The sequence below is a fragment of the Myxocyprinus asiaticus genome, chromosome 10 (genome assembly GCF_019703515.2).
Source record: "Myxocyprinus asiaticus isolate MX2 ecotype Aquarium Trade chromosome 10, UBuf_Myxa_2, whole genome shotgun sequence".
Taxonomy (NCBI): domain Eukaryota; kingdom Metazoa; phylum Chordata; class Actinopteri; order Cypriniformes; family Catostomidae; genus Myxocyprinus; species Myxocyprinus asiaticus.
The window spans coordinates 45,968,498-45,994,698 of record NC_059353.1 but is presented as its reverse complement, the minus strand read 5'-3'; the positions used below and the strand labels follow the sequence as shown (position 1 = coordinate 45,994,698).

At 36.7% G+C, this 26,201-nt stretch overlaps 1 protein-coding gene across 8 annotated transcripts in view; it reads left to right on the top strand.

Annotated features, from left to right (window-relative positions):
* Window positions 1-26,201, top strand: part of LOC127447620 (tensin-1-like) — a 363,293-nt gene that overhangs the window by 274,266 nt on the left and 62,826 nt on the right. For all 8 annotated transcript variants that reach the window (XM_051709554.1, XM_051709553.1, XM_051709551.1 and 5 more), the window contains 8 exons: window positions 2,126-2,190; window positions 3,549-3,632; window positions 7,694-7,806; window positions 8,690-8,750; window positions 9,442-9,517; window positions 15,476-15,605; window positions 15,738-15,803; window positions 15,918-16,034. In XM_051709554.1, coding sequence (XP_051565514.1) covers window positions 2,126-2,190; window positions 3,549-3,632; window positions 7,694-7,806; window positions 8,690-8,750; window positions 9,442-9,517; window positions 15,476-15,605; window positions 15,738-15,803; window positions 15,918-16,034 — 712 coding nt within the window. The remainder of the gene's footprint in view (window positions 1-2,125; window positions 2,191-3,548; window positions 3,633-7,693; window positions 7,807-8,689; window positions 8,751-9,441; window positions 9,518-15,475; window positions 15,606-15,737; window positions 15,804-15,917; window positions 16,035-26,201) is intronic.

Below are 26,201 nucleotides of genomic sequence, written 5' to 3'. Positions count from 1 at the left end.
TTTCCCCTTGTTTTGAAAACCCATATCTGGCCCAGTCTTGAGATTCAGGCAAAGTTGTTTTCTTTAACAATTCATTTGAATTGACCCTTTCACCACCCTCTGATCTGGTCAAGCCACATTGCTGGTTACCACTCAAAAACAAATAGGAATGATGAGCAGGCATTTTTTTATTTTTTATTGTATTTTTTTCAGTTAGATTGTATAATGCGTCTTGCTTTTTGAAGATAGCCGTGTCGTTAAGTGCTTTGCTATAAAAAGGAATTCTATCCACACATTAAAACGTCAGATAAATAGCCTCTTGTGGAGTTTGTGGGTTACCTTCTAATCCCACAGTTCACAGTTCTTATTATCATGTTCCAAATCAGCAAGCCCATGGGACAGTGGTGCAATCCCATGAACTCTGTTCCAAAACCTAGTAAACTGCCTTGCTATATACTGCCTACAAAGTTTACTAGGTTTTGGAACCTTCTAAGGCAGCATCCTAACTGAAGTGTAACCTCACAAGTAAGATACATGCAATGCTGCCTTCAGGCTGAAACATAATCAAGTACGTGAACGCAGACACTTTGTGCTGCGCAAGCTCGATTTTGTGTGTTGTTGCGTTCCAAAATGTGTTTTACCTTTTTGAACAGCCCTCACAATCGGGAGTGTGCCTAAAATAATTTATAGAGATGACTAGATTTTGGAACAGAGCTTTCGTGTATGTTAGAAATGTAGCTTTGCCAAGGGAGACGCCTAGAGAGGGTGTGATTTGGGATTATAAACGTCCAAAAATCTCTTTAGCACATATGTACACTGCCCTTTTAACGTGAAAACAAAAACAGTGCATTGCTATGGCAACCTGTGTTGTTCTATGCAACAGTGGAAACATGAGCTTGATGGCCCGATGGTGGAAATATTCATTCATTCAAGAGAGAGCGCACAACTGTATAACTAGCTATTCAAAATAAATCAAACCACAAATCTGAACTGTGTTGTTTTAAGTTCCTGGCTGTCCTGTTTCATCATACGGTTTTGGGTCAATCCTGTTATGCAGTTCTTATTAAAGGGTGTACCAGAGTTTCAGAAATATGCTCTGATCAAGCACTTTAAGGACAAAATAACGAGTACCACAAAACATCTCCGAATTCTTAAAATCCATTGCTTTTATTTCGTACTTGTTTGTGCTATTGTTTTGATGTCAAAATGATGCCACTCATGTACAGTACGTGATTTGTATGTCATTCATAATTGTGAATGTGAAAACATTAACGGAGCAGTTTTCAGTGAATCAGGCTTAAGACAAAGAGCGAATGTGTGTATAATGTAAAGGAATTGAATGAATGTGGTTATCTGGTAAGTTTCTGAAGTACCTTTTTAGAAAATTCACGTTGTCTAAGAAAACGATTGATAAAACACAATGTAGAGCGTTTTCACCCTCAGATTAGACCTGTGATTTGAGGCTTCCATTGTGTTCTTAGGTTGTGGCAAGGACAGTGTCAAATATTGTTAGGTAATAATTAACAATCAATTTAAGATTTAAGAGTCTTCTTTTAAAAGAGACTGTTTTATTTTTAGTATGACTTGTCAGGTCTGTGCTCAAAAAATGAGCCACCAGTTAAAAGAGTAGTTCGCCCAAAAATGGAAAATGTACTTTTACTCACTCATTTACTCACCCTTATGTTGTTCAAAACCCATATGCTGTTACTTGTTCTTGGAACATAAAAATAGTTGTGCTCAATATGAAGTGTTTTTGTATGTAAAAGAGCATCATTAGGATTCTTGAAGAAAATATTGTGTTAAGATTCTTTTGGAGTATATGTTTTATAAGCGTTACCCCAAACTGCAACACAATATACTGTATGACACAAGGGACAATAATTGAACAACACAAGGGATACAATGCATTTTCATTTAACAAATCCTTGACTTTATACAAAAAGTACTTTCAATTTCTCTTGATTTATGTGTGCTTTCCAACTTAATTTAGTAATTTAGTATTCAACAGTATTCAATAATAACTCCTAGAAACATAGTTTCTTTTACTCTTTCAATTATTGCATTGTCTATTTCTATTTGGTGATCTGTACCTCTCTATTATTAAATATTATATGATAATTTGCTCTCTCTGCCTCTCCACGTGCAGGGAAACCGAGGGCGAACAGGGGTGGTTGTGGCTGCGTACATGCACTACAGCAACATATCAGCGAGGTAAGATTTTAGCCAGCCGAATTTGTGTGTTTATTCAATTGTGGAGGAGCACTCATTAGGGGAAAACCCTAATCCCACATCACAAGACTGGACATGCGTCAGGTAACACATGAGCAGAGGTGGGCTGGGAAAAACAACTGCCAAATCACATCACATTACAAAGGGCGATTTGTCTTGAGAATCCAATTAAGTGCTGATCAGATTCATCCCTAATGCAAAACTGTATTCAAGCTGTTTTTATCAGCCTGAAATCTTCCAGTAATTCAGGAGAGAACGCTATGCATAAGATTACATTTAAAGGAATAGCTCATCCAAAAAAAAAAAAAAAATCCAAAAAAAATTGTCATCATTTACTTAATCTCAATACTCACCTGTATGACTTTCTCTCTTCTGTGGAAACAAAAATAACTTGTTTTCACCTATTTTTCACTCTTCTTTTTTCCATACACCAAAAGTAAATGGTGATCAGTGGCTGTCAGGCTTCAAAAATTATAAAAGCACCATAAAAGTTGCCCATGTGATTTGTACTCTTATATTACAAGTCTTCTCATAGCTTTGTGTGAGCAAAATACTGACATTTTCCTTAAAGTCACTATTCACTGGTAATCTTCTCCTCTGCTGCGTCTTTCAAATCTCATTTACGTTTGCGTATATTCAAATATAGCACAAAATATATCAAAACATGTCACTCCTGGTTTGAGGTCAATTATGCCAAATGTAATTAGTAACAAGACATGAGAACCAATCAGTACTCTCCAAATTTAAGAATAATATTTGAGCGCTGGAGCAGAGTGGACGATTTTCAGTGAATAACGGTTGAATTTCAGTCTGTTCCTCATACTAAGCTTTTGTATGACTTGTAATGGGCCATTCAGGCTGAATGCGTTCTAAAAAATCTAAAAAAAACAAACAAACAAAAAAACCAGCGTCCATCTAGCACATGTTTACATAGAATTCAATTGAGAAACAGCATGGTGGGATGCAAAAATACGTTTGGTGTGTATGGTCCCTAATAGTGTACATCGTATGAGCTACTTTTATGGTGCATTTTTGGAGCTGGACAGCCCCTGGTCACCATTAATTGTCATTCGATGGGAAAGAGCAGCCTGAACACTTTGCTAAGCATCTCCAATTGTGCTCCATAGAAAAAAAAGAAAATCATACAGGTTCGTAATGACATGATGGTGAGTAAATGATGACAGAATTTATTTTAAGTGGATTAGGCTATTCGTTTTACAGAGAATGTGTTCTGATGAGATATCATGAAGTGTAGGAAAAATGTATCCCAACATTTAAAATAATAATGATAAGAAAAAATAAAACAAATGCCAGTAAATAATGTTTCCTTTGGTATACAGTGCGGACCAGGCTTTGGACCGGTTTGCCATGAAGAGGTTTTATGAAGATAAAGTGCTTCCTGTGGGTCAGCCCTCTCAGAGAAGGTCAGTTGAGCTCTGTTTCCTGTCTGATCACTGTTGAACTTCTTTTTTTCTTCTTTTTTTATGAGTTTGACCTTAAGTGATCAGCCATAGCCATTGTTTACATTTATTGTCTTTATCCTCAAGATAGCAGTGACCCGAACATGCAAAAAATGCTTGCTTGTTTTTGTTAGCTTAATGGTGCAGTGTGTAATTTCTGTGAACAGAATTACAAAAAAAAAAAAAGATATATTTTCTAAAGGAAACATAAGTGGTGCTTGCCGTAGCAACCCACGATACCAGGATGTTGGAGTTATGTACATTGCCAAAAGTCAAAGGAGCCCACCCCCATGTCTCTACGATTTTCTGATGCTGAGGCTAGGTCATATTACTATAAAGTTGCAAGGGTGTTCCGGCTGGTTGCTGGGGTGTGGCTTGGGTGTTACTGAATGGCTGCTTGCTGAGTCAAAGGAGCCTGTCTCCAATAATAGTAATAGTGGTAGTTTATTACAATAGCAATAGAGCGCCTTGCTAAAACAAGCACCAGTATTGACTAAATTGCAAATTGTAATAATTGCAAAAGTGTTTTGTTCTAATGCACATCTACTTGATAGTGCAGTTACAGCATCTACCATGCTAACAATCCAAACGTTGACCCCCTGGTTCTAACAAATGGGTAGTCCCACCCCAAGCTCATGGCAATGATCGAGCCCATGCTGTCATGTCGGGCCGCTCAAACAAAGAGATTGCAATTACTTTGGTGTTGCTAGTGTTTCAGAAATTACACACTTCATCTTGAAATTTAGGTTTTTCTCTGTAGTAAACCTTCTGTACCTTGTGGCAATGTCCTTAAAATAATCTCTGTTGATACCGAACTATTTATGTTGATTGTTCCACAAGATAATCTTATATGTTTTTCCAACACTCAAATCCTCAAAACCACATACCAGCAATGGAGTTCTAGACCATGATATTTGTTTTAAAAATGTTTTTGGGTATCAGAAATCTCAATAGAAGTATGATAACATTAGGAGTATGCTCTGGAGAGACACTGAAATGCCATGTTTAAGATCTCGGCCCCTTAATTCGTGAACTATAATTAGATAAAAATGGTTGCCCAAATGTCTGCAGTTGTTACAAGAGGCATGTGTATTAGTGACATGCCAAACTAGTGTCTGCACTGCACACTGACTCAGTCACAGTTGTCTCGTCTTTGCATTGTCTGATCTGTGGTTGAGAAATGACATTTCATTCTACTGTATTACCTGTATATGGCTAGAATGACAATGAACTTGACTAGATAATATGTGTACTGTACAGTGGGGTCCAAAAGTCTGAGATGACACTGGGAAATGCACAAAGTTTCCATGCCTGCTTGGGTATAGGCACGAGGGCGCAAAACCAGCATCTCTTATGCAAACTCTCACACACACGATTTATGCCTCATTAGGGAGCACTTGGCCACAGATGTGCTGTTTTTACAGGATCAAGCATTCCATCTACATACATGTATGGTATGTATGCATGGTACAACTGGCACAAAGGATAAAACACACAGCGCTGCACCCTGCAGTCATGGCCTTCATCATGAAAAATAGAAAAGCAGAATCATGGTTAAGTCCTTGCTCTCGGAGGAGAAAAGAAATCTTATGAGTTCTGCTCTTCCGAAATATAGAGACCATGTAGTTTTGGAGCTGCTAGACATTCATGGGAAACCAGGCCTCAGGACTTCTGCCAGAAAGATGCAGAAGCTCTTGTACTGTCGCTCTCCAGGGAAGTGGCCTCATGGAGAAAAATATGCTTTTTCCTGTTTATAAAACCTAAACATCTGTACTAAGGTTTTGGAAACACAGCAAAACAGTCCTCAAGTGGAGATAAAAGCATCTCATGACCTTAAATGGTCTTCACATCAGTGCTTACACTTTTAGATTGTATGTTATGTAATATGCACTCACACAAATATCTCCATTGCTTTAAACAAGGTTTTCCATACACCTTACTAGTTATATATACTGCTTTTACAAGATTTTTAAAGTATCATAGTACAGGGGCCTGGGTAGCTCAGCGAGTGAAGACGCTGACTACCACCCCTGGAGTCGCAAGTTAGAATCCAGGGCGTGCTGAGTGACTCCAGCCAGGTCTCCTAAGCAACCAAATTGGCCCGGTTGCTAGGGAGGGTAGAGTCACATGGGGTAACCTCCTCGTGGTCACTATAATGTGGTTCTCGCTCTCGGTGGGGCGCATGGTGAGTTGTGCGTGGATGCCGCGGAGAATAGCGTGAAGCCTCCACATGCAATACATCTCCGCGGTAATGCGCTCAACAAGCCACGTGATAAGATGCACGGGTTGACATCTCAGATGCGGAGGCAACTGAGATTCATCCTCCGCCACCCGGATTGAGGCGGGTCACTACGCCAATATGAGGACTTAAAAGCGCACTGGGAATTGGGCATTCCAAATTGGGGAGAAAAAAATAAAAGAAAAAAGTACCATTGTACACACTATGGTTGCCACAATACCAACATTTAGATATCATATATCAGTGAAATTTCACGATTTTCTATACTAAACAGCTTATACAGTTTTATGGTCTTCCAGCCTAGCCAAGATGGTAAGGCTGGTCTGTTTGGAGTTTTGAGCACTTTTGCAACTGGATTCTCCATTGGTTGAGAGATTGTTGTTTGTCAGGCTGGTCGGGATGCTCAAATAAACAGAGTAATGTTTTGATAGAGCCACAGAACCACAGTGTTTACACTTTTAAGAGGAATCAACACTCGCGGACTGGTTTCATAGGTTCACGTTCTTATACCTTCATTTTTTCAAAATGATTGTTGCGTGGCTCGTTATACATATACCGTTTAGATGCACTACAACAATGACTTTTATTCCCCTTTGCATAAATCACCAATAAAATGGCAGATTATCAGTTCATAAACACTTACTTTTCACCCTGTTCCTCACATGACATCAAAACACTTTTTCTCTAGCGCAAGACTTGGAAAGCGATACATTACATTTGCGTTACATAACCAACTAGATTTAAAAGCTTGTTTAAACTAAATCAAATTGCATTGTAACTTATCTGATAGAGCGTTGCACTTGTGATGCAAAGGACCAGGGTTACGGGTCCTTAAGAGCATGCGAGTCGAAACATGAGCTGAAAATGACAGAAGACCCAGAAAAGTTTGTAGTTACTTCAGCAATTGCATTTTTCATCTCACAATTGCTTTCTAAGACTCCATCGCTTAAATTTAGGTTTAAGGTTTAGGGTAGGGAGGTAGGTTTTGTTGATTTAAAATCTGATAGAGCATTAGCCTTAACCTGTTAGGGAGATTATTTAAAGGAATTTTAATACAAGCTTATTCGGCAGCATTTGTGGAAAAATGTTGATTACTGCAAACATGTATTTTGACTTGTCGCTCCTTTTCTTTACAAAAAGCACAAAACCTGGGTTACAGGCAGGCACTTACAATGAAGTAAAAATGGGACTAATCCGTAAACGTTTTATGAATATATAAGATGTAAAAAAATATGTGTAAACATGATTTTAGTGTGATAAAATCACTTACTAATTTTTTCTGTGCTATATAAGTTATATCCAATTTTACAACTTTGTTGCCATGACGGCATAATGTCGTGAACACTAAAACCCTGAAATGACCAAAAAAGCAATGTTTTACAACTTTACAGCATCACATATCTGCTTTAAAAACCTCCAAAATTGGCCCCATTCACTTTTATTGCGAGTGCCTCAATGTAAACTTGATTTTTACTTCTTGTTAAAGAAAAGGAGGGACAAGTCGAAATACATTTTTGTGGTAATCAACATTATGCCACAAATGCTGTCAGTTGAGCTTTACTTTGTACTGAACCCGGCAAAAATCATTTTACTTGATTTTAGCGCCACTCAGTGGACATTAAACCCCGAATCTGCCGTGATACGTGTGAAAATGCTGTTTTCATGAGATCAGGTTGAACCTACGAATGGCTTTCTCATAGTCGTCTCTGTATATTTATTTATTTTTTAATTTTTTTTCAACATCAAAAAAATTACTCATTTCTGAAAATCTTTTATTTTGCTCCAGGTATGTGGAGTACTTCAGTGGTCTACTGTCCGGCCACATCAAAATCAACAACAAGCCCCTGTTTTTGCACCACGTCATCATGCACGGGATCCCCAACTTTGAGTCCAAAGGAGGTGAGCAGATATGTGTTTGTCAGGGGCTACAGGAGGTGTTGAAGGCAGGTTTCAGGGCTGCTTTTCAGCATGGAAGACTGACAACATGCTGCTATTATGATGCCTTGAGCCGAGTACACTCTCGAAAACACCCAGATAGAGAAAGACCACGTTCACACCTGTTATCAACATCCATCTCGGGTGATCTGATCACAAGTGGCTAAATACAGATGTAAATGGGGTATAAAACACTTTGTGATTTGTCCACAACAACATTAGAATGTGGTCGAAAACACGTGACCACGTTGGGCCCGTAGTGTAACGTTCATTCGTTCAAATGTGTTCGAACAGCAGCGATGCACCACCTACTCACCTGTTAGTCAACCGCTGCACTAAAACAAGAGTTTTAAACTTTATCGGTTATTTCTGACTTTAAAAGAAAATAGCCCAAATTATTGGAAAAGCCCACACAAATACATGCACAGAACTTGACAGAACACCTTTTATATATCTGGCATTAATATGCAGTGACACAAATCATTCTTTCTGGAAAAATAAATAAATAAATAAACTAAAAAATAAAAATCTGCTAAATGAATAAACGTAGATCAAATGAAGCATGAATATCTGAAGTTTTGCTACTACAGATGCTTGACTAAAATGACAGTGAGCATTCTGCTTGAATTGTCACATTTGTGGTGAGAACAAAACATGCTGTTATGATTTTAATACCAGGTATAAGCAGGACTATATAGACTTAGGGAGACAGTTTTTGTTCCAAGACAAAGAGAGCAGTGCATGGATATACAGTAGACCAGCTCTTCTTCAAAAGCTTTGTTTCCACATGTGAACTGTAGTAACGCTATGTTGTATGTTCTCCCCCGTCTATCTCACGATTTCTTAGGTTGCCGCCCTTTCCTGAAGATCTACCAGGCCATGCAGCCTGTCTACACATCTGGGATCTAGTATGAATCAGTGCCATGTTTTTCCACATTGTAATACTCACACTACCCTGGCATGTGGCCCAGCCTCCAAAGCGTCCAATCACAGGCAGCCCTCTGCACCGCTACCCCTCCCACATTTTATGGGAGGGCTTCAGAATCACATACACTCAGAGAGGCCAACATGTGTTTCTCCTATACATCACTGAACTTCCTCCATGCTCTCAGAGTGCAGTTATGTTGTTATTAGTAGAGATGGGAATATTAAAGGGATGGGTAACCCAAAAATAATGAATGTAAACGGAACCGAAATGTTTTTAAAAGAAGATATATAATTTTTTTGGCACCGAGAACTTCAGACTAAACACGTTCTTGCACTAAAATGAATGTTTGCATTGGAAAACGAAGGAAAAAGAGCATGGACAGACACCGAAATTCTTTCGGCATGAATGGGCCCCTAAGTCTGTAAATGTATTCATATGCTTAACCATGTAAAGATTAAACACCTGTCATCCTTCAATCAAAGGAATCAAGAGATTCTGAATTTTATGTAGCTTCAGGCCACACACACATAAAGAAAAAAAGAGCAAAATAATTACATGCCTAAATGCAATTCATTCATTCACTGACCACATATGTTACAAACTTACATTTTTGTTTTGTTAAATTTGGTTTGCTTGTGGTTAACGGTTGTGTTTCTGTCTGGTTTTGACAGTAATGTCCAGGGAGACAGTCAGACCAGTATCTGCATCACCATTGAACCCGGACTGCTGCTGAAGGGGGACATACTGGTAAGAACCTGTCAAGAACATGTGCGGGTCATATTTAACCCCAAAATCCAAAGAACAAAATTGTAAATTTGTATAAAGAAAATGAAACCCGTTTTAGGAATATTTATATTTTACATTCTAAAACTATTATATAGATCTTCCTGTAGTTTAACGCCAGGGTCTTGGGTTTGATTCACATGGAACACACGTAGTGATACAATGTATACCTTGAGTGCACTGTAATTCACGTTGGATTAAAGCGAAAACCAGATACGAAAATATAAATTAGTTTCATGGCAATTTATCACCCTCACCCATATCTTATTACTGAAATGCAATATTACTTATTACTGATTATCAAAAATTACATATTATTTTAATTCTAAATTATTTGATTTATTTATTTCAATTGTAAAGTATTTAAACATTGTTGTAGTATTTGTTACACTAACTGTAATTTAATTAACCTCTTCAACTATGTGGACCCGTTGGTGGGGTCAAAAGAGGGCGCTATGTTGCGGAAAAAAAAAATTATGCTTAAAATATCTCCGAATACATAAGTTGAGTTGAGTTGAGTTGAGTTTACTTTATTGTTGAGCCATAGCCATGTATCATTTGAAAGCTTAGAATCTGGACTTTTCATAGATAACCATCACTTCTGCATTTATGTTACATAAAATATCAAAATAAAGCCTAAAAACATTTGTGTTGTAAATCACCACCTAGCAGTAATGTGGTAGAAATATTCATATGAATATAAAAGTATTTCAAATAGCACAGTTCGACAGTTCGAAAGATTTACCAAAGCATCACAAAGTGAAATTTGATTTCTGTAAGACATCTAATACAAACGTCTCTTTTATGTGCTGATCACTGCTACTGTAAGCCCCAAATAGCTAAAAACCTTTATCTGCTTTTACCTTAGGCAGTTTTCTAAAATGAGCCATTTTTTTTTTTTTTTTTTACTTGTCTGTGGACTTTCTTGTGTGAATATTCCAATGTTATAACTTAGATGTCCAGAACAAAATATGCGGTCCAGCAGGAAACATGTGCTAAACAAATCATCAGAAATATATGTTGTAGCTTTCTAATGAGACCTAGGTTGATCTTCTAGTCCAGTCAGAGGACGAGATATTTGGTAAAACATTGAACTGAAAATTAGACTGAATGTCTATGGACGAGCACATCTGTGAGGGCTAAAATGCATTAGAGCACAACCTACATTTCAGATCGGCATTTTGTGATAGATGGTGATAGATGAAAAATAATTTGTTATAGTACTTGCTGCCATCTAGTGGAATAAAATAAGACTTTTTGGAGGGAGATGGCATGAACAGAACCAAAATTACATGCTTACAAAATCAGGACAAAAAAAAAAAAAAAATATATATATATATATATATATATATATATATATATATATATATATAGTTCTGAAACAAATTAGACAGATTTTGTCAATTAGTCCACAGTATGTGTAAATGGAGAGCTTTTAAATTTGAAGGGGAAGAATTGCAGGTGGCAGCCCAAAAATGCTCCAGAGTTGAAGTATAAAATTATGTATTACAGTAATGAGAATCACCACTGAGTATAAATTAAATGATAAATAATAAAATCTCAAAAGTTAAATCTCCAGATGCATTACAGGAATGGGAATATGGTGGAATTGTTTTTTTTTTTTTTTTTTTTAATTGTCATGGATATAATGGCACAATCTAAATAGTTCCAAATTAGTCTTAAAGTGTGCTTGGCACAAGCCCTTCTTCCATTTATGGGCATTTCTCAGAACAACATGTGCAAAACAATAAATAAGGATGTCAAAATGGGCATCCATCAGAGTCCATACACTTTCCTGATGAAAGGCACTTCTCTCAGAGATTGCCAGCTTAGATTTATTTGCATTGTACCCCAGAAAGCTTTTTGGTGGAGGAAGCCAAAAAGAGCTGATTGCTTTATTATCTGCACTAATGCTGTGCTTGTAGAGAGGCACTATAGCTGATGGGCTCATTTTAGGAAGTCCTTAGCATGCAAAATCAATCAATGTGGATCTATCAAGTACTCTAACCTCAACACGAAGAGCATTGCATTTTAGTAAAAGCTTATTATAGATCAGTATGTGGTTAGCACTAAGAAAAGCTGATTAATCTTCCCATGAAAATAAAATATATGTAGCTGGGAATGAAGATAGAGGGATGGAAATATTTAGTGTCTGAATCAAACTAGAAACCTGGGCTGGGTAATATAGCTGAAAATATTTTTGCTTGATAATTTTCAACCTTTTGACAATATTCAATATACAGTATATCTCGATATTCATGTATTTGCTTTGAAATGGCTTAAAAGGATGCTTTTTCAGAAGAAGTACATTATTTCAAGCTAACATACATGAGCCAGTTTCACACATAAAACCAGTTAAATTGCAGTAAAATTGCTGGATTGCCTTTTCTGGTAAATGTACCACATCTTCTATTAACATATGGCATGCAGTGGCTTTTCGTCTTTTATCCCTTTTGCTACTGTTCTCACATCAGCATCAAAATGCAGTTAAACTCTGTGTTGTCATTTTCCAGATGAAGATTTGGTCCTATTTATACTTCGTTCCTGTAGGAGGCTAGTTACTGTACACTCACTTAGCACTTTTATTAGGAACAAGATGGTCCTAATAACGTGCCTGACATTGTCTTCTACTGTTGTAGCCCATCCGCCTCAAGGTTTGATGCAATTATGTTCACTACAGTTGTACAGAGTGGTTATCTGAGTTACTGTAGCCTTTCTGTCAGCTTGAACCAGTCTGGCCATTCTCCGTTGACCTCTCTCATCAACAAGGCATTTCCGTTCACAGAATTGCCGTTCACTGGATGCTTTTTTTGTTTTTGGCACCATACTGAGTAAACTCTAGAGACTGTTGTGTGTGAAAATCCCAGGAGATCAGCAGTTACAGAAATACTCAAACCAGCCCGTCTGGCATCAACAATCATGCCACGATCTAAATAAATGAGATCACATTTTGTTCCCCATTCTGATGGTTGATGTGAACATTAACTGAAGCTCCTGACCCATATCTGTATGATTTTATGCACTGCACTGCTGCCTCGCGATTGGCTGATTAGATAATCGCATGAATAAGTAGGTGTACAGGTGTTCCTAATAAAGTGCTCAGTGGGTTTATAATAAATAACGAAATCATGAAGAGTGGATGAAGAGAAGTGCTTTGCTTTTCTGTCCAATTTGATGATGTTTTGAGTCACAGGGGTTAAATGACGCGGATAAATCCGGATAAAAGAGCTTTGTGATTGGCCAAAAGCAGACTTCTTATGTCAGCACATCCTGACATCGTACCTTCTCAAACCGTTAATCCTACGGCTTTGTTCACACACACATAGCATAAAAACTTTTCCAGTAATTTTACAACTTATTCTGGGAAATTGCCACAGCTGATTCACACATTATCTCTAAAAATTATAAATTAATAATGGTATACATTTTCTGGAAAGGGCTGTACAGTATGTGTGAAACAGATCATTGTTAACAGTAAGCTCCAATATGCTTAATAAAATAACTAAAATCAAATATGGAAGAAGAAAAAAAGCTAGTTAAAAGTATTGTTTCCTTTTTTTTGTGGCTAAATTAACAAGTTTTTTTATGCACTTATATAATTATATAAAGTTACATTTACCTACATTTATTTTTAATAGGTTTTAATATATGAAAAATTCCATTCCCCCCAAATTTTTGATTGTTGACGAAAACAAATCATTTAACAAGTTTGTAATCGAGTCATAGAAATGGACAGAAATGAACAAATTGAACTGATAGATATTTGTACGCTTTATTTGCTATTTACGTTTAAATCAGAAACACTATTAAAACATCATCTTAGCACTGTCATATTCTCATTCTCACTGAAGGACAAGGAAGGATTGTGTAACTGATCTAAAGACATGTTTAAGAAACTTAATGGTCAATTAAAAAGCACATACAAATCATATTAAAGGTGCACTCAGTAACTTTTGTCCTTGTGTCATCTTGGACTTACACTGACACCTAGTGGCTTGGATGCAGCATCATTTAAAATGAATAATTTTCAGTTTCAGATGTCATTGCAGAAATATAGTATTCACAGTAAGCCATGATTACTTTAATGAATGAGTGAAAGTGTCAAATAGCAGGACGGTTACTGAGATTATGCATTTAGTACTCGTCTGGTCATGTGATTCTAACATGGCAGCCCCCATGTGAGGACCCTCTCCATGCGGAATAAAACCGCTTTTATAAGGTTACTGATATGACTGAAGTCTTCATTTTATTGTGAGTGGCCATGATCTCCTACATGTATTGCAAAATTACAATTCATGTCTTTGAGTTAAACTTTTTTAATGTGGAAATAATTACTGAGTGCACCATTAACAATGTCGCTTTATTTTATTTTGCCAGCAAAATAATTGCATATTTAAATTGCATTGAAAATTTGTTGTATTGCCCAGCCTTATTTGAGACCGCTTTAAAGTTGTAAATAAAACCGTCTTTGCAGTGTCGGGGACTATTAAATTGAAGTATATAACATTTTTATTTATTTTTCGTTTTGTTTTGTTTTTTTCACATTAAGCATTTTATTGAATCTTGTTAAATGTGAATCATTGAGATGCATTTTACTGATTCAGACCCCCATCTGTGCGCCTGAGACACTTTGGGAAAAACCGCAGGATGTTTTGCCAAGCCCCATCTTCCTCAATTCTGTCGTGTTTGTTTTGTTTCACTCTTCAAACTGAAAAGCTGTACATTTTATGTCCATCTGCCCCAAGTTAAGTAGCTTAATTATAGTTATTTTGGGCAACAGAAAATGGGATACAGTTTCCTCCGTGACTGGTGAGGACAATTTTATGTCCTGGTCTGGTTTTGGAGAGGCTCTGCAGTCTTACATACTTTCACTATACTGACATCTCTGGCTCTACTACATTATGGGAAGGCAAGGCAACAAGGATCCAAAACCTCTCAAACCATCTATTCCAAGCCCACAAATAGAACTTTCTGGGCAGAATGTGTGTGTTCATACAAGTTCCCAATTTGGGTGGTTCGCCATGCTGGTAGGGTAATGTTTCAGGTTCAGTAGAATTTAAGCTTTATTGACAACTTTTGTGGTAAAAAAATTATAATTTTATCTCGTCTCTCAGTTGTTGTTGTTTTTTTTTTTAAAGCAGAAATCATGTTCAATGGATGTACACATGGCCAGGCAATAAACAGTAAAAAACACACTTTTTAAAAAAAGTTTAGCCACAAGTCTTAAATAATATACTGTATGTTATGGCATGAGACTTGTGTGATAGTATTGCTTGTTGACATTGTCTGTGTAAAGTTATACCAATATTTCATCTTCAAAACCCTGACTACACAATGGAGGTACAGCAAATCAATTTCGTAAGAAACATGGAAGGGGATTTTCAGGCCGAACGCATTCTTGCGCTAAAAAAAGACACAAATACTAAATGGGTTGTTAATGAAGAATTCATGAACTGTAAGTGTTTAGCAAAAAGAAAAGCTTCACATTTCTGGAACACTGGCCCTGTTTACTTCCATTGGCCGTGCCTTACTGTAACTTGGTATTTTTAAAAGTTAACCTGAGGTAAGTCGAAATTATTTTCTGTGATAATTAACATTATGCAACAAATTGTTCTATAATGGTTCAAACAGCTGCTCTTCATTAAACTGCAGAACATTGTTTTCCTACATTTCAGAGCTAAATATCCCTTCAATACCTGTACATTGTGTAGTGATTCTCTTAGACTGGAAAATAATCTTTCTGTGTTGTTTTATTCTTTTTGCTGTTAGCATATACAGTATACTGTAGCTCAAATGAATTTTTGCCTGGACAGAAAGCAGCATATTTTGAGTAAATAATGCGTGTGTATTCTGTTTTCCAGTCTTTTCTGTGTGATTCTTGTTTGCTATCATGTGATATGTGGTTTCTGATGTTCTCCACAGCTCAAGTGTTATCACAAACGGTTCCGGAATCCGTCCCGTGATGTCATATTCCGAGTCCAGTTTCACACCTGTGCTGTTCACGACCTGGGAATTGTCTTTGGCAAAGATGAGCTTGATGAAACCTTTAAAGGTGCACTGGGTTTGGCTGAGTTGCATTGATTTTTTTGTATTATTATTTAGGCTTACAACAAAGTTCTCGGCTGTATTAATTGATACTGATTTCGTCATTCAAATGCTAAAAGTTTATTTTATTTTAACACAGATGACAGATTCCCTGAATATGGAAAGGTGGAATTTGTGTTTTCTTTTGGCCCTGAAAAAATCCAAGGTAAGAACTTGATTTTCACCTATTAAATGTATCACAGAAATACCATACTGTATACCATACCATACTACATAAACCGGGCCCAGAAGCCTTTGATTATAGATGTTTCTGTCATAGGAATGGACCACCTTGAAAACGGACCCAGTGTTTCTGTGGACTACAACACCCAAGACCCTCTGATTCGCTGGGATTCATATGAGAACTTCAACCAGCGGTGTGAAGACTCCATAGAAGGTGAGTACAGCTGTGATTGAATTCAGAAACAAATTTCCCCCAGTGAAGACACTTCTCATAAGGTCATTTAGTATTAAAATCTGTAGAAGTCACATGCAGCTTAACATGCAATTATCTTATCAGCTGCATCAATTGGTGTTACATAACAATGCTTATAAAACAAACTGCTCCGGCTCTGCATTGTGATTGGATGAGCCGATTTTGATGCCGCAAAAAAATCTATATTTGGGTGTTTCTTGAATTTCGGGCTCTTTTAGCACAGTGGACTTCTAGAAAGTAAAGTCATGTTGTTTGAACTTTATTTTAGTGTGTCTTTGTTGCAGTGTAATTACAAAAGTAATTACTGATTATTACTAATTAACAACATGTACTTACTATAGGTTTAGGGTAAGGGTTTGGTTTAGGGTTAGTTGCTTGTAATTACGCATAATTGACTGTTATTACTATAGTAAATACGTGTAATATGTGTAACAAGGACACATTAAAATAAAGTGTTACCATCATGTTAAACATTTTTTCACACTCTTAATAGTTTATTTATTTTGTCTACTAACTATTGTCCAACCGTGTATGTACATGCATCACAGGAGATTAAAGTCATGAAAGTTCTCACATTTCCAGCACATGTCAAATTCTGTAAGGTGTTTAATAGGATTCAGTGGTGGAAATGACGGTGATGAAAATATTTTTTTTTACATTTTTAAAACAAAAATGGCTGATCTTTTTTATTGGTAAGACAAATTTCATAGCTAACATTTTATGTATCCTAAATACACATAAATAATATGAAACCTTATTCTAGGGATGTCCCAGTACCGATACTGGTATCAGAATCAGTCCGATACCACTCTCATTTACTTTTACTCGTGCTCGTAAAAATGCTCAGATACTATCTGATGTGTGAATGTCATTACATAAACATTCAGCGCACAAATTAAAATCACGTTATGTCCTAGTGAGATTATTTAACAGCAAAAGCTGTGATTTAATGAGATAAATATATAGTTTGCATGTGCAGCGCTTTAAATGCTTGTGAGTGAGTGCTTGTGAACGTGTGGAGCCGGTGTTGTGTTGACATAAAGACACAAAGTGCTCAGACCCTTTAGAGATCCTTGACTCATACATGGAAAACACCATCATAAGCATCACATGCTCTGTTTGTAGCAGATGACAGCAGGCAGAGTGCTAATTCACTTAGCATGAGGCACATACAGACTAGATATTTAATTAATGAAATAGCAGCCTTTTGTGGTTTAATAATCACACTGGATCACGTAGCGACTGGTTTGTCCAGAGTGGGAAGCTCCCATCATAACGTCAGCGCTCCTTGGTCATAATAACACAAACACTTCAAAATAAAAGCTCCACCAAAATAAAAGCTCAATTTAATTAAAGGAAAAAATATGACAGAAATAGATCACTACTGTATAGCTTTGTAATATCAATGTAATATCTCACATCTCTGATGATCTGTTATGCAGCACTTTATTTGACAAAAATAACTTCAATGCTGTGTTTTGGATTGTGCTGTGAGGTTCCGCATACAAGCACTTCATTTGATAAAAAATAATTTAATTAATTGCTATAATATAATTTGACTAAAGTTTTAAGGAATTCATTTATTTAAACACCATTTTGATGATAAAATTGAAATAATTTGTTGAAATGGAATTCATAAAAAAAAAAAGAAAAAAAAAAAAGTTGCCTCCGTGTCTGAGACATCTTATCAAGTGGCTTGTTGAACGCGTTACCATGGAGACCTAGCGCGTGTGGAGGCTTCACACTATTCTCCGCTGCATCCATGCACAACTCACCATGCGCCCCACCGAGAGTGAGAACCACACATTATAGCGACCACGAGGAGGTTACCCCATATGACTCTACCCACCCTAGCAACCGGGCCAATTTGGTTGTTTAGGAGACCTGGCTGGAGTCACTCAGCATGCCCTGGATTCGAACTTGCGACTCCAGGAGTGGAAGTCACCGTCAATACTCGCTGAGCTACCCAGGCCCCCAATAATATTATTGTTATTAAATATTTTTAAAAATTTAACAGGACACTGTTGCCATCATTTTTATAAAAGCAATAAGTCATTCAAGGCAGAGCACTACATTGCATTTTACCTCACTGAAGCACTCTGTTAAGTGCTGTGCCTAAGAACACACTTTATTTTACACATGGTAAAATCCCTGTAACACACAGCCTCTTGTGGCTTATCCAAACAGAATTCAAACAATGTCTGATCTAGGGTCATGCATCAGTCCGACATCAAATCATCAGCATTCTCAGTGAATTAGCGAGTTATGCAACAGAGCTGTTTGTGTACACTGCTGTGGTCATCTGTGCATGCGACACACACAGACTGATTTAATCACATGAGTTTGTAGTGCTGCTCTTCAACAAAGCACAGAGGTCAAGTTGAGTTTACACACTATCAAAAACACAGACATAGACAACACCACCGTGTCACTGGAATTGTCTTCACACCCTTGTGGTGAGCTACAAGCTTCCTATTTTAACTTGCGGCACAAGTTCGAGTCCTCACACATATGATTTGTTGTTTTTTGAGACATCCTTATGACGGGTCAGCTCTCAGGAGAGGATGTCTGTGGAATTCTGTAGCGGTTTTGAAGTATACTGGTATACTTGGCTGATTCATTATTATGGATGTTTAAAGAAACCTGAATATTTAGTCTAGCATCCTGTTTTGTCATCAACATAGATTACAGGCTCCTGTCATTTTTACTTGCTTTGAAATAAATCTTTTAGTAACATAACATGTAAACTCCACTGTAGCCAAACTTTTGACTATCTGCGTCAAGTCTGGTGCATTTTGCACCTTATTCTGGCCAAGAACTGCCCACTTAGACAAGTAGAAACTGTCTGACCAAAACGTAAGTGACAAACATCAGTTTGTTTTGTTTTTCTTGCCATTTTAGGGTGGGTTTATTTGAAATAGCTGATACCACAATAATAGATTGCCGTCTAAACCAGCTGACCAGCTTAACAGTTTGTGGAAATGTGTGTAGACTTTCTGCGCATCCAAGTAAAAAGTACAGATTATTTCACAAACATACAGTAACTCAAAAACAGAATGGAATGAATAGTTGATCTTTTGACATATAAGAGGTCATTGTACCATAAAAACATACTGTAAGTTTCAGAACTCAAAACTTCCTCCTCACTGCAAAAAGAGCCATTTTTTAAATCAATCTGCCAAAACGACTTGTTCTCTAGAGGAAAATGATCATGTTAAATATATGACTATTTGTGTGCAAAAAACTTTACTAATATTAAAAGTGAACCTTAAGGAACATATTAAAATAATAAAAAAAATTATGTCATGACCCCTTTAAAGTGAGGCACTATCCACACTGAACTACTCCTGAGACTGTATTCCTAAGACTGCAACATTTTGTTACTTTTAAAACTCATGGTGTCCCTAGGGATGAATTTTAGAAGCTGTAGTCAGTTTAGCACATATTTAATTTGTTCTATGTGCTCTATCAAGCTATTTGAGATGAGGAGCTATAAAGTATACCAACCTCTTGACCAGTGCCTTCTTTAAATAGGGCAAGCAGAAATAGAGCTCTTGATCTCTTGGCTGCCTCATTTAAAAAGGGTGAAAACGAAACCACCTCTCTGGACAAGAGGCCAGAGACCTTAAAGCCCCTTTAACTGTTCATGTCTGTGTTTCATGCCACTGTCTGTGATGGAGAATATGGCACATGCTGCACTGCATGCTGACATCATATGCTTGTCTTCAGCCAGAGGGGGTGAATGGAAAGGGTACATTTGCACAAGAATTTAGTTGGCTATCATATAGTCAAACATCTCCATTGAGTGACAGAGGCCAGCGCACAGACTCTAGAGAGATGATAAGTAACCAGACAGTAGGCCTTTGTACTGGAGCTCATGACTTCTGTCTGGCATTTTCAGAGGGAAATCTTCTCAGTGAATCAGTAAAACTGTCACTGTGTCCAAATATCCACAATTCCCTAATATATAATATGCCAAAAACATATCTGAATCCTCAGTATTCATAAAACAGTAAGCGAGAAATACCCAGATGACCTACTATTTGAGGCGAGATTCTAAAGTGCAGAATGCTAGACACTTTACTATCCCATAATGCCACAAGAGCTGAGATGACGTCATGTTCAAAATGCTGGATTTAAAAGAACGACGGTGAACCGCAAGTCAGAGGGCTCTTTTCAACTGTAAGTGATATATATATATATATATATATATAAGTTGCTCATTGTGCTTAAATGGTGGTTGTTTAACGAATGAAGTATGTCCAGAATGTATTCATACTCGTCACATGCATACCCATACGTACTGTTTTACCAGCCGAGAAGTGCGTCCTTCATCAAATACTTTGACAATACGTGATTTTGGATGCAGGGCATGTCATAATTAACGCTGTACTTCCTTCCCTAGCAATTCATTTTTCTAAAACGTAATTCTGAAGTGTTACAAAAACAACATGATCACACAGGAAATCAACAAGTTGCTACCCTGACATCGACACCATTTTGCAGAATTACTGGCAAGCACCATCTCCCATCAGACATTTTTGCATCATATCAAATTAGGTCTGTCGATTTAATGCGTTAATTCAGTGTGATTATTTATATAAAAATTAACACATAAAAAAAAACACAAAAAAAAAAACATGTTCATAAGGAATCTATAAAGGAATATTAGTACCAACTGATCAATTCAAGTTTGAAGTACCACCTGTTTTCAGCAGGGGGCAGTAAGTGAAACTCCAGCTGTAAAGGCAATGTGCATCTGTACAGACAACAAACCACATTCAGGCTAGCTTGACACTAGTGACAGCACAACATGAGAACTCGTTCTTGCGTTCAAACAGCTATTCTGAATGCAGGGATTTTTAAACTATGTTTAGCTTGAAACAGCGACCTAAAAAGGCTGTGTTCATGATGCGATGCAAGACAGCCAGAGAGAGACGTTCCAAAAGAGTTTTCTGAGACATGTGTACAGTGACAAATCCTTAGAAAAGCCCTTATAATAAATCTGTCTCGGACATATTGACACATTCAATTGCAAAATGGATTGCTGTGGACTGTAGGCCAATGATAGGCTTATGTTCAATAGGGATGGAACGAAATGGTTATCTCTAATTCAGTTCGATATACGATCTGAGGTTCACTATTCGATATAATCTCAATTTGATATAATAACACTTGAATGAAAAAGTATAACGGAATTTTTATTCGTATTTTTTGAAAAATGTTTGCGCAAAATGCACATTATAATTTCTCATCAAAATAAAGTTCTTCAGTTCACAGTATAAATTCTCAAAGTTTAAATAATAAGAGTTGCTCACATACCTTTCTCTATAAGAAAAGATCACAAACAAATAAGCCTTCAAAAAAATTCATTCAGGCTGATCAGGTGCAGAACAAGCAATAGAACTAAACAGAACCTGTCCTGAAAAAGTATGTGAAGGTGTGTGTGTGTATATATATTTTATATATACACACGGGTCATTTTATTTATGATCACATGGACAGAAAACAATTTTGGAAATTTTGCCTCAATATGGTTCATCATTGTTTTTGTTTGTTTTTTTGTTTTGTTTTTGGTTCTCAATAATTCAATATATCATCCCATCCCAAATGCTCAATAATATGGAAATACACAATACTGAATTATTGTTATTTATGGAGCTTTCTCAGCAAATATTTATATATGTGATTAATTGTGATTAATTGGATTGATTAATCGGCATATAATGTAATTAATTTTATTAACATTTTTAATTGATTGACAGCCCTAATTCAAATTTGTTTACCTTTTCCTGTGGGGCTACTCATCAAAACTCTGCAGATTTTCGCAGAATCACAACATCTGTCATTCACAAAAGTTGTACACATCTCTCGAAATATTTTGCTGATTGTTTTTAATTTGATGATGTTTACAGCTACTAAGAGTGTAGTACTCTCAGTACTCCATTTAACACATTTTACTACTTTTAAAGATCTCTCCCTTGGAATTCTGCAGATTTCCCCCCAAACTCTTCACAGAAAATTTGGTCTGGGCCTGACATAGACTGGATTTCAGCAGCATAACGTTTGGCCTTCCTTGGTCAAAGAATGGAAAGTATTAATTCAATTTGGAAATGCGGAAAATGTCTATGTTCTTTAAAGGAAAACAGTAGTTCACCCAAAAATGAATATTCAGTCATTTTTGATGTTCCAAACTGTTTCTCATGGTGTTCCAGACCTGTATGACTTTCTTCGTTCATTGGAGCACACTGCTCATTTTTATACGACAACAGTTTGAAATGACCATGTCTGTCAAGCTCCAAAGTGTTTAAAAATACACCATTAAAATACCATAAAAGTACTCCATATGACTTGTGTGCAAAATCCCATGTCATCTGAAGCCATAAAACAGTGAAGAACAGACTGAAATGTAAGTTACTTGCACAAAGTGTGCAAGAAAAAAATAGTTGAATTAATTAAAATTTAAAAATTGGAAATGACTGTAGTCAATCCCTGTGCATTTCGTCTTGAGGTGCCACATTTTGATTTGAAAGCTGCAGTGGAGTGGAACATTTACTGTGAATAACATCATTAACTCAAAGCTATCGTATGACTTTTATGGTGCTTTTTGGAGCTTGACAGTATAAATCACCATCTACTTTCACTGTTTGGAAAAGAACATTTTTTGTGTTTCACTGAAGAAAGAAAGTCATACAGGTTTGAAATGACATGAGGGTGAGTAAATCACGACATGTTTTGGTGAACTATCTCTTTAATGCATCTTATAAAGTACATTGAAAACACAAAGTCATACAGTTTCCCAAAGTACTAGAGAAAGTAAACCACTGTCTTAAAACTCACTCAATCAAGACCAAGCACCATAGTTAGAGTAGCCTTGCCCACAAAATAAGAGTGCAGCATTTTAAGCTTGTTCTGATAATAATGTTTTATCTTTTCTTGCCTGTTAGTGGCACAGTAATTGATGTTTTATCTACTCCTTGCCTTGACCACAGATAGCACTTCTCTGTTAAACAGGAGCTTCTGGCAAGGTTAGAGTAAAACAAGGCCAATCTTTGCCGCTCCACTGATATTTGCACAACTCAAAAACTGCAGAGTGACTCTGCATTTCCCTGACCACAATGCTGGGCTGAAATCCTTCACAATAGGCGTTCGTCTCCTGCCTTTTTGCTGTCATGAACAATCAGAATAGTTTGTATTTTTTTATTAAACAGTAAGTTACTATTTTACAGACAAAATGAAATGGCATTTGCAATAATTGAAATTTCCATAATGTGATGTATTTTCAATTAAAACTGTATACTCGGCATGAAATGATTGAATTTAATTGATGTTAAAACCTACGACCTTGATAACAACAAACTTTGTTTCTTTAGAATAATAATACACACTGATGCACAATAACACCAGGGACATTTATTAAGAAAGTATACACTGTAAAAAAGTATATTGTTACTCTGTATTTTTGTCTGACCTTATGTAAATCTATCTAAAGATACATTTACTTGAAGGCAAAGTGACATAAGATATCAAGTCTTGATTTCAGAGGAATTTAACAAAATTGTATGAGGTTTATGCTTAAAACAATTTAAGAAAAATAAACTTAATTCAAAGGGAAAACAAGTTTATTGTTTCTTGTTTTAAACATAAATCTCACAAAGTTTTGTTAGATTTCTCTGGAAACAAGATTTAAAGTAATTTGTTTTACTATAAATCCCCACTTTCACTTTCACATTATTTCACATTTTGAAAGTGAAAGTGGAGATTTGTAGTAAAAAAGGATTGAAATATTGATCTGCTTCTCACCCAACTCTTCGTTTGTGTTCTGCAGAAGAAAGAGAGTCTCTTTAAACTATCTCTTGAAGAATGTTGACATATTTTTACTGGGAAAGACAAAAAATGATCATATCATATATAAATAATTTTAAAGAAGTTTATGCTTAAAACAAGAAGAAAAAATTACTATTTATATAAAGTTGTTTTCCCTTTGAATTTAATTTATTTTTCTTTGTATTTCCATTTGTAAATAGTTTAGATGTTTTACTGGAAAACGAGACAAAAATACTGAGTAAGAAAATGCTTTTTTTGCACTGTGCAAACAAAATTGTAACATGGTGTATTCGTTCACACACAATGGCATGTAAGCATGCATATAAGAGAGTGAATGAGTGAAAACAATCTCTCTGCCCATCCGTCCCTTTGAGAGCAGCCTTAAATCTTGGGGTTCAGCTTTGAATAACTCAAGGGGAGCCAGGAGTCAGAGCTGAGGCCTTGTTTACTGAAGCCTCCCCATATTTGGCCAGAGCCCTGCCCACAGCATTTTTGGGATGGTTGGGTAAGAAAAGTGTGATGACTGGGAGATGGGGGGATTGGAGAGGCGCTGACAGAGATGGTGTGTGAAAAAGGGCCAACTCCTCCAGCTTGGATACCGAAAACGCTTTTTGTTATCAGTCACTAGAGGGACAGTGACGGAGTGAATAGTCTCTGTTCAGTGCGCATGCAGAAATCAGACCAGATTTTAGGTCTTACTGTCTTTGTTGGAGAATAAAAGAAGAAGACATTGAAGAACTTTGTGGAAAGGAATGTTGAAACTTGACAGTAGACGCCATCTGCTCTGAGGTAAAACTGTATGACTAATTTGTCTTCTCATAACTTACTTTCAGTCACTTGTTGGGACGGGCGATATGACCAGTAACTGTTAATGTAATTTTTGCTGGAAAGTCAACAGAAAAATGGTTTATACATCAAATAACCATGTCGTAAATCCTATTTTTGGATAATTCAATGAATATATTACTCAGATAAGGCACTTACCTTTGATTATTTTCTCTTTATATGTGGAACTTTACGTAAAGCTAACGATAAGATTATTCATAGCAAATGAATTATACGTCTGGCGTCAGCTCAAAAACTGCTTCACATTATGTAACACTTTAGATAAATACAAAAGACTCAAAATAGTAAAACTATGTATATAAAATGGATAGCTGTGACTCTAAATTCTGATTGGATGAGCCACGTTCGACGACACTATAATATAGCCAATATACAGTACACGCACCAGTCAGTGCACATCGTGTTAATTCTATATTGAAGTGGCAAATTGAGACATTGCTTGGTAACTGCAAACAATGTAAACTCAGTTTCAACTTGTATGGGACACACCCCGCTCATAGGGTTGGGTATTAATACAGAATTCCTGATGTCATTCGATTCCGATTTCGGTACAGTTCGATTAGATTCTGATTCTTTTGGGTATATTTCAGTTACATTGTCAATTTTGTGTACATACTGTAAAATAAACGGTCTCTTAGGTAATGCTGAAATTACACAGGGAATCTAACTTGGTACATTATGAAAATATGAATAAAAAATAACAACAGGACCACAAATATGCAGATTAATTGCTATTTATTTAAAAATATAGTACTTAATTAAAACAACAACAAAAAAAGTTTAAAATAAAAGATTAATATTGGGCTTTTAATAATTGATATCAGGATTGTTCAAATAAAGATCGTGATTGATCTGAAAATCAACATTTTGCTCTGTATTTTTGCATTACTTATTCCCCTTTTTCACCCAACTTGGAATGCCCAATTCCCAATGCGTTTTTAAGTCCTTGTGGTCGAGTAGTGATTCGCCTCAATCCGGGTGGCGGAGGATGAATCTCAGTTGCCTTCGCGTCTGAGACCGTCAACCCGTGCATCTTATCACGTGGCTTGTTGAGCGCGTTGCCATGGAGACATAGCACGTGTGGAGGCTTCATGCCATCCACCGCGGCATCCATGCTCACCACGCGCCCCATCGAGAATGAACCACATTATAGCGACCACGAGGAGGTTACCCCATGTGACTCCACCCTCCCTAACAACTGAGCCAATTTGGTTGCTTAGGAGACCTGGCTGGAGTCACTCAGCATGTCCTGGGATTTGAACTAGCAAACTCCAGGGGTGGTAGCCAGCGTCTTTTACCACTGAGCTACCCAGGCCCCCCACACGGTATATTGTTGTCATACCGTCCAGCCCTAGTCAATCAAAAGGGTTTTGTTCTTTTTCTCGATATTCCAAACGTAGGATTGTACCATCCTTATCTTTGTTAAAGCATGATAGGATGTTTTCGTAGAACTTT